The sequence below is a fragment of the Bactrocera dorsalis genome, chromosome 2, assembly GCF_023373825.1.
Source record: "Bactrocera dorsalis isolate Fly_Bdor chromosome 2, ASM2337382v1, whole genome shotgun sequence".
NCBI classification, from domain to species: Eukaryota; Metazoa; Arthropoda; class Insecta; order Diptera; family Tephritidae; genus Bactrocera; species Bactrocera dorsalis.
The window spans coordinates 39,734,153-39,747,592 of record NC_064304.1 but is presented as its reverse complement, the minus strand read 5'-3'; the positions used below and the strand labels follow the sequence as shown (position 1 = coordinate 39,747,592).

Here is a 13,440-nt window from a genome sequence, read left to right as displayed (position 1 = left end):
AAACAAGAAAATACGTTAACTTCGGTTGCACCGAAGCTAAATACCCTTCACAGGTGCATTTCTGTTTGTAACTATGTGTTCAGTTTGGAAGCTATATGCTATAGTAATCCGTTCTGAACAATTTTTTTGAAGATTATATTGTTGGCTTAAAAAATAATCTATACCAAATTTCGTGAATATATCTGGTCAAATGTGAAAGTTATCCATACAAGAACTTGATTCCGATCGTTCAGTTTGTATGGCAGCTATATGTTGTAGTGGTCATATAATCGCCATTCCGACAAATGAGCAGCTTCTTGAAGAGAAAATGACGTTTGCGAAATTTGAAAACGATATCTTAAAAACTGAGGGACTAGTTCGTATATATACAGACAGACGGGCATAGCTAAATCGACTCAGCTCGACATACTGATCATTTATAAATACTTTATAGGGTCTCCGACGCTTCCTTCTGGGTGTTACAAACTTCGTGACAAACTTCATATACCCTGTTCAGCGTATAAAAATTAATTGACTTACTTTATACTTTCGTTATACTTATATCTGCGAAAAGTTGAAATGACGATGCCTCCTTTTGGAGATTACAATATCAGCTTTAAATACTTGTATACCTTTCAACGACTATACTCACAGAACACTAAAATGCCTACTCATTTCTCTATTGAAATTTTCGAAACCCCAGGAACATATATACCAGGTCAAATATGGCGGAGGTTAAATATCGCAAACGGACTTAAGGATATATAACCGATTAATTCGATTCGGTTTAGACATTGGCAACTGCAGTGGTCAACATATTACAAGATAATTTCTTATTTCACTCTATTTGAAAGTCGGCATAAAACCCGAATAGTAAAGGGTGATTTTTTAAGAGCTTGATAACTTTTTTTAAAAAAAAAACGCATAAAATTTGCAAAATCTCATCGGTTCTTTATTTGAAACGTTAGATTGGTTCATGACATTTACTTTTTGAAGATAATTTCATTTAAATGTTGACCGCGGCTGCGTCTTAGGTGGTCCATTCGGAAAGTCCAATTTTGGGCAACTTTTTCGAGCATTTCGGCCGGAATAGCCCGAATTTCTTCGGAAATGTTGTCTTCCAAAGCTGGAATAGTTGCTGGCTTATTTCTGTAGACTTTAGACTTGACGTAGCCCCACAAAAAATAGTCTAAAGGCGTTAAATCGCATGATCTTGGTGGCCAACTTACGGGTCCATTTCTTGAGATGAATTGTTGTCCGAAGTTTTCCCTCAAAATGGCCATAGAATCGCGAGCTGTGTGGCATGTAGCGCCATCTTGTTGAAACCACATGTCAACCAAGTTCAGTTCTTCCATTTTTGGCAACAAAAAGTTTGTTAGCATCGAACGATAGCGATCGCCATTCACCGTAACGTTGCGTCCAACAGTATCTTTGAAAAAATACGGTCCAATGATTCCACCAGCGTACAAACCACACCAAACAGTGCATTTTTCGGGATGCATGGGCAGTTCTTGAACGGCTTCTGGTTGATCTTCACCCCAAATGCGGCAATTTTGCTTATTTACGTAGCCATTCAACCAGAAATGAGCCTCATCGCTGAACAAAATTTGTCGATAAACACATTTCGAACCGAACACTGATTTTGGTAATAAAATTCAATGATTTGCAAGCGTTGCTCGTTAGTAAGTCTATTCATGATGAAATGTCAAAGCATACTGAGCATCTTTCTCTTTGACACCATGTCTGAAATCCCACGTGATCTGTCAAATACTAATGCATGAAAATCCTAACCTCAAAAAAATCACCCGTTATTTATAGCGCTGATACTGTAACAGTCAATCACATGCAATTTTTGTTTTGTTCATTCTATTCCGGCAATTTGGACGTCAAAGGTGAACAATGTTCTAAAAGACCAATTGTTATTGAAATTTTCGAGTCAAAAAACAATTTAGATGCTTTTCAGTAAGGGTGGATGCAAAGAGAAGTTCGATGTACGGATGCCATATAAGTTAATGCAAAAAACCTCATGAACCGTTGCAAACCAATAACTTGACGTGATTACATGTGTTAATAAGTTGATCACTTACATTTACGGTAAGCGAAACGGTCTTTGTGGAATCGCGTTAAGCCAGTACAAAGGGTGACCAAGCCAGAATTGATGGTTATATGTATACTATAATATTTTACGGCCATACTCTTAATTCTGAAGGAAGCATACAAACAGGGCAAGCTTTGGCAAATCGGAGAGGAAATGCGTTACAATAGGCCATACACATATCGATAGTGACTCGCCAGAAGCTCTGTGAGCTTAGTTGGCACATTCATGTACATCCACCTTACAGCTTGCGAATGATTTTGCTGGTGAAAAATTCGCCTCAGGAGGAGCTTGTGAAGATCGGAACAGCCAACAGTTTTGTTCTATGAGAGTAGCATCATGAAATTACTTCGTTTGGTTCTACAAATAATTAACCTTTTTCAAATGTTAAATTTGGTTCAACATCGTCGCGACGAAAACAAAACCATAACAGTATTACAAAATATGTATTTCTCCATAATAAATATAAATGAAAAATGTAATAAAACTAAGTACTTAGTTAATAAGGTTTTAAAACTACTATTTACATTTATAAATTTTGCATCCACTTTTACCTCTTGGGAGGTTGAAACTATTCGAAGCTTTCCTCAAATCGTATTCGTAGCATTATTTGTTACAAATGCAATATTTCTTTTCCTCTTTCAAATCAATGCAGTTGGAAGTTTTTGCATACGAATCCAGGCGCGAGATATCTTCCACGTCTGTTTTGATTGTATTTGTTATTATATTATAAACGACCGTAGCCTGAAATCTCGCTTTTTCCGGATTCGCTTCGAAACTTATACGGTATGTGGACTCATTCGGTATTTTGATCATTTTCATTTCAGCACTGTCGATTGTTCCTAATTTTAATTCGGCACATTTGTCGCTAATATTTTTATTAACCAGATATTGATTGATGTCCTTTATTACCAATAAAGTTACAGTCTTCGCGACTTCATCCTTTGTGGGTACAATTTCATATGGTACACAGGTACACCAATGCTCGGGAATGCCGGCATCATTACAGGTGCGATTCTCTGGTATTTCACGGAAAATACTAATACCACGCATTGTTCCATTCACTTCAGGAAATTCCATTTCTGGCTGCGCCACTTCAAGTATATGTTTCATGGTCGCATAAATATCATATGGTGTCGTTAAACGTTTCTGATTAGTTTGTAGAACTTTTACAAAATCGGGATGTTGTTTCTGATACCACGGTGGTAGTGATATGAAAAACATTGGCAAACGTTCTTCTAAGAAACCCGATTTTAATTTCAGTAATGGACCCCAACGAATGCCATGATCAGCAAGAAAAATCACAATTGAACGCTCTAGTATGCCATCTGTTTTCAATTTTTTCAGATACTCCAACACCTTCACGTCCATGGTTGCTTCGATATCAAAGGCATTATGGCTAAATGAATTTGTCCAGAATAGTCCGAAGAGCGGTTCTTCTGGATAAGCATTCGCAAATTGTAAAGCATAATCATAGATGTATTCGCCATAGTGTTTGCGGCCAACACAATAAGACAGTCCAGCTTTTTTGGTCACTTTCAATACTTTTTCTATGGCCATTGTTAAGGGGCGTAGATAATAATCGGTCGGTGGCCGCTCAAATCCCTTTTTTCTATAATTGAAAGTGCTTAATGAACTTGTGTCCTCTGCATAGGCGGTTTTATAACCAAATCGCTTAAAATCATTCCAAATAAAGTTACAAAGTGGATTGTTAAGTCCCCCTACAATTTTGGGCATGCATTTCGCCTCAGCCATCGTTAAATTGTATGAGGTCAGAAAGGCCATTAAGTTGGGGAAGGTATTATCACCAATCTAGAAATAAAGAAAGTTGTATAAATATTTATTTATTAATATTTCAGCAATAGATGGATGTTAATAGACTATACGGCCCAAAAGCAGACATTTTCAGGTGTTAAGAGATACATAATTGCATACAAAATTGTGTCATAGCACAATACTATAGTTTCAAGATGGCATTTCTATCATGACAGGTTGACTGATTGCGCCCAAGTGATTCCAAATTAAGCACCACTCAACAGTTCACTATATTTGATCACTTTTCAAAGGTTTTTTTACACTTTGGTGGAAGCCATGGAAGACACCTAGATGGAAAAATTTTTACTCCACACGATATAATTTGACATGGACTATTGTCATAGATTAATACTTAATTATTTATTATTTTATATCCCATACTAAAAGGTTTAGAAGTCAAGGAATACATGTAAATAGCATACTTTCCAACTTAAGAATAGTCATGTTTGTCAACCATGTGCTCACTGTGTGGAAAATGACAGATCTAGCGATAATTAAAACTGTGAAATAAAGATGAAAAGTGGAAAAATTTGATGTTCACGGGCATTTCTTCAACTCAACCATCAAATGAAAACAAACAATTCATGGACAAATAAATACTTTAGTTTTACATTAAATAATTTTTCAGGTGAAACAATAATAAAACCTCCGGTTTAAGCGAACAAAATGTTATCAACGTCAGGTAAATGAAAACACGATAAACGTTTGCGTTATGTCAACGAACAAATTGATAATTTTTGAATTTCTTTAAAGCACTCTGAACACGTCGATCAATTTGGACTAATGTCGTGCTGGAATCTGTAAAGGTAGCTTCTAAAGCCCCCACGTTCACTTAGTATTTGGGTTAGATGAAAATTCAGGTCTCCATGTCATTCGTCGATCCACGAATGGATGTCCGGTATCAGTCTTTGGGTCCACCGTCCTTTGAGTAAGGTTTGCCACCGCTGCTGCCATATTGTTAAGCTTTTGACTCACTCGTCTCTTTTGGCTTCTATAGACGGCTCTGATAACTTGCATCAATCTGGATATTACTTCAGCAGCGTCACTTGATATTGTTCGAAAAGCACTGATTGTAATCTTAGTACCAACGGCCAGTGGACTGTGCTTATTTGTGTGTTATATGCTTTAATGCCTAGCGCCTGCATCCATATGGAGTCGCATACAATACAACCGATCTCATTACCTTTGTGAGCGAAAATCGCCGGCTGGACACATACGCAGCTTTTATTTGCCATTATTCTTCATAAGGCGTTTAGGATTTTATTCGCTTTACCTGCAGTGTACTCTGAGCCTTCTCAGCCAATTCTAAACTCATTGAGAAGAACCATTGGCGAAGATCGTTTATACACTCGTAGGGTGTAGTTATAATATTTGATTTGCTTGAAGAAGGGGAAAAGCGGCATTACATGTAGCTAAATTTAGTGTTAAGACATATTTTTCAAATGTGTATTGAACTAAAAATGTTTTGATGAAAAAAAAAAAAATTTGCAACAGATTTGGTAGGCATTTTGGTACCCAAAGGTTTTCTCAAGTGCAAACACTGATCATGACAGTTCCATAACCCTAATAACTAAGTATTGCGAAATAAATTCACTTTGTCATTTCATTTATTTATGGTCTTACAAATAACTGTTGGCTCTGTAAGACTATTTCACTATTTGCAAAATGATAACCTCATTTTCGTATATAAAGCGAAAAATCTCCTATTTTCTATTGTAAAAATGTAATAAAATGTTTAACTTGATAAAATAACTGTTATCACTTTTTAATATGGTATGTATGTACATTTAAAATCAGATAAATTAATTCTGAAAAAATTACATATATGTACTTACTTACTTTGTTGTAGCCCAGCAGTTCGAGCCATTGATTCATTTGCAGATATTTAAACGTCTGTGGCATTGTGCGTCGAAGATTGATACGCGAAACTGCGTCTATACCTATCAGCAAAACGCTTGGCTTCCTTATACCCGAAACTTTGGATTCGGTGGCGTTGTCTGTGCTATTTGTTTTCTTTGTTACTTGTATAAATGAAAAAGCGTCTTTCTGTAGTGGATTTTTATTATTGTTGCCTAGGTAGCACTCCGTAATTATATAGTCTATATGTTGCGGTACCAAGAAGTCCTGATGAAATATAACACAGTTTAAGAGGCTGTAAAGGTAATATAGTTTTTTTCATTTAAATTAAAAGTGGTTTTTTAAACAATAAAAATTAAATAAATCGAAATTTGGGAAATAAATTTTAATTTTGAATTATAAGGGGTATCCCAAAATTAGCGTAAGATGGGATTGAAAAAGAAACCACAGTTTTTAGCCTTCCGATAATAATAGGATAATAGGGTTATTTATAGAATAACACATCGGCCAAATGGCCTCCAATACTTTCCATACACAAAACGCTCTCAAAATTTCCATTGACTATTTTGCCTAAATGTGCCTGATTTGCATTGATACAACGTTGAATCTGCTCCTTTAAAGCAGGCTTAATTATGGGCTTGTTGCACAAATCTGTGTTTTTTAGTAACCGCATAAAAAGAAATGTAAAGGTGTTAAATCACACGATCTAGGTCGCCGGATCACCGAAACGAGTGAGTACACGACCGGCAAATGTCTCATGCAGTAATTGAACTGTTTCACGGGCTCCGTGACATGTGGCACCGCTTTGTTGAATCCACATATTGGCAATATCATCGAAATTCGGTAAAAAGAACTGGATTATCATGTCGCTATGTCGAGCCCCAGAAACAGTCACTCTTTGATCAACCCCATTTTCAAATATATTTGGTCAAATTGTGCTTGCAGCCCAAAATCCACACGAAACAGTAACATCTTGTGGGTGCATTTATTTTTCGATAATCACATGAGAGTCCAAAAACGGCAATTTTGGCGATTAACAAACCCATTAAGGTGAAAATGTACTTCTTCGCTTAGGAGGGTTTTGTTCGAAAAATATGCGTCCACTTGTGTATGAAATTTAAAATATTTTTCAATATTGGAGATATATAGTTTTACGGCCTAAACTGTCAGCCGTCAATTTGTTTCTTTATAGTGACTTCACTATATAATTTAGGTTAGGTTAATTTGCGATACCAGAGGTGTACATAAAGGCGCAACAATCTCAACGTAACTCAAAAGACAATAAATAACTGTTTATTTATATACATTACCAGAAAATGATAAAAACTACAATCGTCTGCACAAATCACTCACTTATACTTAGAATCAGCTGATCCTCCACTTCCAGCTCTGACGATTTGCCGATAACAACAGCGCACATCCGTAGCGGTGGCATTTAACGGCTTAACGGCGCGCTCTATGTTCTCCATATTCATGTGTAGAAAGTATTGTCGTGCATTTAGTTGGTAAATGCTTGTAATGAAAGCTTCATCCTTAGTACAATTTGTGTATTTGTATTTTAGTGGATTAAAAATTTTTAGAACATTTTCCGCGAAAGGTTCCACATACGGTATGCGACATTGTGACGTGTGTATGAAGTACTCGTATTGTGATCGAGTCTCATTATGTTTTGTCACATTTGGAACAGATTCTGTAGTCGTTACATTATCTAAGAAAATAAAAGAGAAACATGTTTTCAATATATTATATTTACAAAAGTCTTTATACTATTTAAGTAAACAAATTTATGCATAATTAATTGCTACCATTTAGACTTGGGGTGTTTCATTATTTATAATATTTAGAATTTTATCTTAATACTTGTTAGAAAAGCACAGCTAAGAGAAATGTGGTTTCTCCAGTAAGAACACATGACCATATAAACTAAACTCGATTTATAACTGAAAAGAGCCACATGTATATAAATAGGCTTATATTGGCATACATAGATATCGTTATGATTGCCTGACCTTCTGCCTAAGCGGACCATATAATACTTAAAAATTTAGTTGCCTTAAGGGGTTATATGGGTTTCCTCGGGTAGAAACAGCCTTTTTTCAACATTTTTTTCTCATATAAGAAATGAAATATTTTACTAGAATTTTTTATTGTTATAAACATAAACTGTTAACAAAGAAATTCTAAAATTTTTGGAAAAAATATTTTAAACTCGCCCATTGCTGCGCAATTTCCGTGAACCCCTCGAAAAGAAGACGCGCCCACCTTGACAGGATAACTCCTTGCAGGATCATCTTAAGTGAAAGAATACGTGTTTTAGTTAAAACCCTAACTTAGAACTTGGACGAAGGGAAAAATATTAAAATTGGATTTTTAGCAGACATTTTTACAAAAAAATTAAAATTTCAATGAATTTTGTTTTTTTGCAAATAATTTTAATTGTAACGGCGCACTTATGCTAGCTAGCCTAGTTCTCAAGACTCTATTTTTCGAAACTATTACTTGGCTCTATTTAGAACAATATTCTAGAGGTGTTGTAGATTTTAATAATACAATGAAAAAATCGATTTTTTGGAACCCGTAAACTCCTTCTTCTCATTATATTGTTATTACTCTCATATTGAAACTTTTTTCCAAAGACATTTCGGTAAATTTTTTGCCAATTTAAATTCACTAAACCTCCATGTTCTATACACAGAATATTTTAATTTGGAATTCTTACGTAGATTTGCCGTATATAGTATATATATTTCTTTGAACTTTACTAAAATATTTGTAGTGAAACGTTCTAAACTAAACTTAGCATATTGTAGTAGTTACTAATATTAGACGAAATCATTCCACCACAAATAAATTGATTAAATTAAGTATATCTTTGAAGAGACATTTCAATAAATTTAGTACTGCCAATAGCCTTTTAAATATCCTTCCCCATTTTACGAGATTCGTAAGACTTGTTCACTTGAACTTGTCCTGTTTCTATTTTTAAAACTGTTTTGTTGTTGAGTTTTGGAGTTATAGCGCAAAAAGTTATAATTGTAATATAGTGTTTTCAATAATTAGCAACCAAATAAACAACATACTCGTATAACATGTTATCTCACATATTAAGCGCTACTAGACTTCTCTCTTGTATAATATATATAGATACTTGAAATAACAATATTGCACTACACAGCAACCCAATTAAGTGAAGTTCAAGTGATATAGTACTTCATTTAATAAATGCATAGTATAAACGAGGTGTGTTCAGAAAATAATGGGGAATAAATGTAAAATTTTGCGGTTTTTAGAGTAAAACTGTCAAATATTTTATTATACTATATGTTCATACTCACGCCCCTGAGGTGCGATAAAATTTTCAACTGTATTCGTTGTTTACTTTATCTTTAGCAGCCGCTGAGGTTTGACATGTTTTTATGAGCTTGGCGTGTGCGTAAAACAACGAGATGTTGAAGAACTTCGCTTTGATGCGGATTACGGTTAGACATTCATCCACCGTGGTAAATACCAGGACTCGACGACGGAGTTTCTCTCCCACCACGAATCCTACACCAATTTTGCGTTCCTTTATATGGCCATTGTAGCAAATGCCACAAGGACCTCTTGAACGGCGGTGAAGTGGGCTTTTACTTTTACGAGGCCATCAACCAGACCAGAAGCGACTGAATATTCTAGGTGAATGTCCCTAAATCGTAATCCTTAATGCGTTTGCCATTGTCATCCGTTTTTTACGTGGTGGGTCCCAAAACCCAGCGCACAACCATAGGGAAGGATGGTTCGCCTTCTCAATTTAGCTCACCTTCAAACGGATGTTCTTTGACTACCCAGAAGATACTCTAGGTCTAAGATCGGAAGTCGTCGGCTGCTTGAGCCATATGTAAAAGAATCGTTTCTGCCCACTCTCAAGTAAATGGCACTCAGAAAACTTTCCTCATTTGAGTGAACTTCTACACATGACTTCACCCCACAGGTGTCCCTTGCGGTATGCGACATTGTGATGTGTGTATGAAGTGCTCATATTTTGAATGTCTCTCCTTATGATTTGTCACATTTCTCGAATTTGAGAACTGTTTCGACGATTAAAGAAACGCTACCATATGTGCAATATATCAAATTGGGACTATTTTGAAGGCGAAAACATGCAATTTTATAGAATTGAAACTGTTTTCAGATAAATGGTTTCCCTCACTCACCAAAAAAATATAGTATATTTTCTTCTTGAGACTAAGTCATTGCTATTTTTTATTAAAATAATAAACTTAGCTCTTTCTTACTAAGTTCGGGTGTAACCGAACACTTTATACTCTTGCAACTTGCAATAAACAAAATCAGAGGAATTCATCCAGGAAAATATGGGTGTTGGGGGTATTATTGATCCGATTTTATCTATTTTTGTCAGTTACATATACTAGGCCACATACTAAAAAAATATGTTCCCTGAGTTTCCCATCCAATCAGCAATTATATGAAGTAAAGTCAGCTAAATGTTCGAAAATTCTGAGAGAAAAGTCACCCGGATGTTCGAAAATTTTTATATTAGGTATACATGGGCTCAGGAAAGTATTGAATCGATTCAACCCATTTTTAATACAGAGATATACTATTAGCAGGAGAGGATTTTTCTCTGAGCTGTCTTTTGGATGCTATTATGCTTCGAAAACGATATATTTCAAACTGCATATAACACGTGGAATCCCATTGACTTTCAGAGAACTAAAAGTTTTCAATAAAAGCACAAAATATATTAATTTTGGATGAACGTAAGTTGAGTTAGATTGAAACAGTTGACACCCTAAAAATATTAGCGCATATTCTGCAACTGGCTCTCAGCGAATTTTTTTCAGACGTGCTAAGCAATGGCAAGGAATGTCGCGTATTTTGAAGCAATATACCAATCGTACCATAAAATTGATATCTAAAAGTTGGAAGATCACAATAATCGATTTATCAACCTCGCTGACAGCACAGCTTTATTGAATAACAATGGCATTTTTTCCAAAATACTATTTACTTAACGATACGATTTTTCCTGCCAGCCTTTATTATAGATATAGTACGAAGTCTTTTCGGACGTTGTTTTATCACTATCTTCTAATTGGCTTCTATATTTACTAAACCACTTCATACTTTCATTCAATTGATTTATTGTGTACATAGTAACCGAAATTAACTGATTTATCTATGGGTAACTGACGTGAAGTAGTTGCGGCCCGCAGGAAATACCTCATTTGATAAGCTTTAAGGAAATCTCAAAAAATGTACAATCATACACATGTTCATATGATACACATGTTGGCAACAACAACTACAATTATTACACAGGGTGTCCCAAAAATAAACGCAAGATTTAAATTTGCCTTCATTTCAATTAATCTTCTCAGTTGACGAAGTTAAAACACTCTTCCGACCATAGTTTGTATGCATTTTTCGAACTGCGACCGCCAAGTTTACATTTGTTCAATTTACAACCTATCGTAAAGCATCGTAAAATCGTAACATTATAAATTTTTACACTTGTTTTTTTTACATACTGTATAAGTATATTCTGTAAATTTTTCCATTTGTTTTTTTTTATAATTTTACGATTTTACGATGGTTTACGATTGGTTGTGAATTGAACAATTATTTTAGAAATGTTGTTCAATAATGAAGACACATTGTGACGATCCATTTTGGAAAAGACTAAACTGTCAGCTGTCGACTTGTTTTTTTGCAGGGTTTTCAACACGTTATTGCATAAATGGCGGCAAATTTAAATATTGCGTTAATTTTGGGACACCGTTTAAAATTAATAACACATCATTAATAATCAAATGTACTTATTGCTTTTTATAATCACTGTACTTATAAACTGATTATGTCACTTCTTACTACGTTTATCAAAGTATCGCACCTTTGGTTCCCTAAAAGTCGTTATCACTGGGAGCCCCTTCACACGTCACTGCATTAAATATATCAAATTTATCAGATTTTTTTTAATGCTTTATGACATTTCACTACTCAAAGCTATTCAATGTTTACTTTAAGATTTTCGAGATTACTTTCCCGTATTATTTTGTAACTACTCGAGGAAAATTTTGTAGATGTAATTCTTGGAAACTTCATCATTATTCATTTGATATCTGCAGATTGTGCCCTTCAAGAGCCTTCAACTAGTGATCAATTAGATAATTTATTTTAATTCCTACGTACAAGAAGTATGGGGCAAAAATGTTAATATTTTAATAAATATCTGATTCTGTCTCAAATCAGTTTTCACGGCTAATGAAGTTTTAATGATTGATGACACAGTAGGAACATTGTGGTCGATTTACACCTTCCCTAAGGCTTTATTTGCCAATTATACAGACCCTCGTTCTCTTGATTGGCTTTATGACGCAAGTTAATGCAGAAAATTTAGAAGAAAATGTTTCGTTTAGTAAATGTTTGGAGGGGGAAGCTGTGATCTTCATAAATCGTTTTCCTTTGTATATATGTATCTTTTATCTGCCTATTAATTAAATTATATATATCACATTCAATATGTAAAATTATAAGAACAGTGAAATTCTTCATAACGGACACCCTCCGTCGCAGTGTTTTTAGCCGGCTAAAGAAACTGTCCATATATGGGGATGTCACGAAAAGGAGTGTTTAAAATGTATTATTGAAGTCAGAAGCTGCAACTCAAACTATATTACAATTTAACTAATAAATGGGAGCCAATGTCAACCAGGAGTGATTGAAAGACAATTATTCCTTTAATTTCAGTTGAGTCACCGCGAAACAGACGGCCTCAGCGCCAGACAATTTTTTTGCTGTGATCATTTTCCGTATTGCTCTTAAAAAAGCTGTCTCAAAAATTAATAAGAATTTAAAAAAGCGGTGACCGTAAATTGGAGAGAATTTTTGAGACAAATTTTATGCGATCTTGTCAAAATTTGAACGAAATATTTCCGAAATTGTGTGCGTGTCTGGTTGTTGGAACTTACTCATGTCTGGTTATAGGAATAGCTTTTGTATGAAAATAAGAATGAAATCGTTGTGAACATGAAATTTGTCTAGTTATGGGAGCCGTCCGGCCAGGAGGACCGCCATTGTAATATAGCATATTATGCTGAATATGTTAAAATCCCACTGTTCCACAAAATATTTTTCAGTTTTAATTATTTAATTTTTTTGTATAGAAGAAGGCAATTCGATAGAAAAATAAATTCGTTTATTGTTTTGTCAATAAAATTTTGCGCACATAAAAAAATCACTAATCTAGCAACTGTACATATCACACAGCTAGATTCGGCGTTATTCGTCGACTAGCATTGTCCTTTATTAAATATTGCCAATAGCGTATCTCTAAAACTAGAAGCTCCATATAGCAACGAGTCAGTTCTAATTGATGCAATGTTACTAATTTGTTTAGGCAAATTAAAGCCATTTTTTTACTCTCGTATTTTCTAATGGCTGGAGCCATGTGTAGAAGTTCACACAAGTGAGGAAAGTTCCCAGAGCGCCATTCACTTGGGAGTGGCCAGAAACGATTCATTTACATGTGGCACAAGCAGCTCACGACTTTTGGTCTTAGAGCAAGTATCCTCTGAGTAGCCAAAAACCATTCCTTTGAAGGCGAGCTGAAATGAGAAGGCAAATTATCCCTATCCAGGATTGTGTGTTGGGTTTGAGACTCGTCTCGTACACACTCCATATGAAAAGGACAG

The 13,440-nt window shown here is 35.0% G+C and overlaps 1 protein-coding gene and 1 long non-coding RNA gene across 3 annotated transcripts in view; one reads left to right on the top strand and one right to left on the bottom strand.

The window, feature by feature from the left end:
* LOC105222147 (uncharacterized) overlaps positions 1-13,440 on the bottom strand; it is a 50,017-nt gene that overhangs the window by 34,249 nt on the left and 2,328 nt on the right. The window contains exons 2-4 of one of the 2 annotated variants that reach the window (XR_007421504.1): positions 7,100-7,454; positions 5,729-6,041; positions 2,629-3,886 (exon numbers count right to left, since the gene is read on the bottom strand). Coding sequence is in view for 1 of the 2 variants with exons in the window: in XM_011199350.4 (XP_011197652.3) it covers positions 2,681-3,886; positions 5,729-6,041; positions 7,100-7,454 (1,874 nt within the window). In the remaining variant the exon portion in view is untranslated. Of the gene's footprint in view, positions 1-2,501; positions 3,887-5,728; positions 6,042-7,099; positions 7,455-13,440 lie in introns of those variants that run through there. The other variant, XM_011199350.4, reaches the window with a different exon arrangement.
* LOC105222145 (uncharacterized) lies at positions 3,928-5,611 on the top strand. The gene is made up of 2 exons (XR_007421510.1): positions 3,928-4,822; positions 4,887-5,611. It is a non-coding gene; the product is annotated as an uncharacterized LOC105222145 (long non-coding RNA).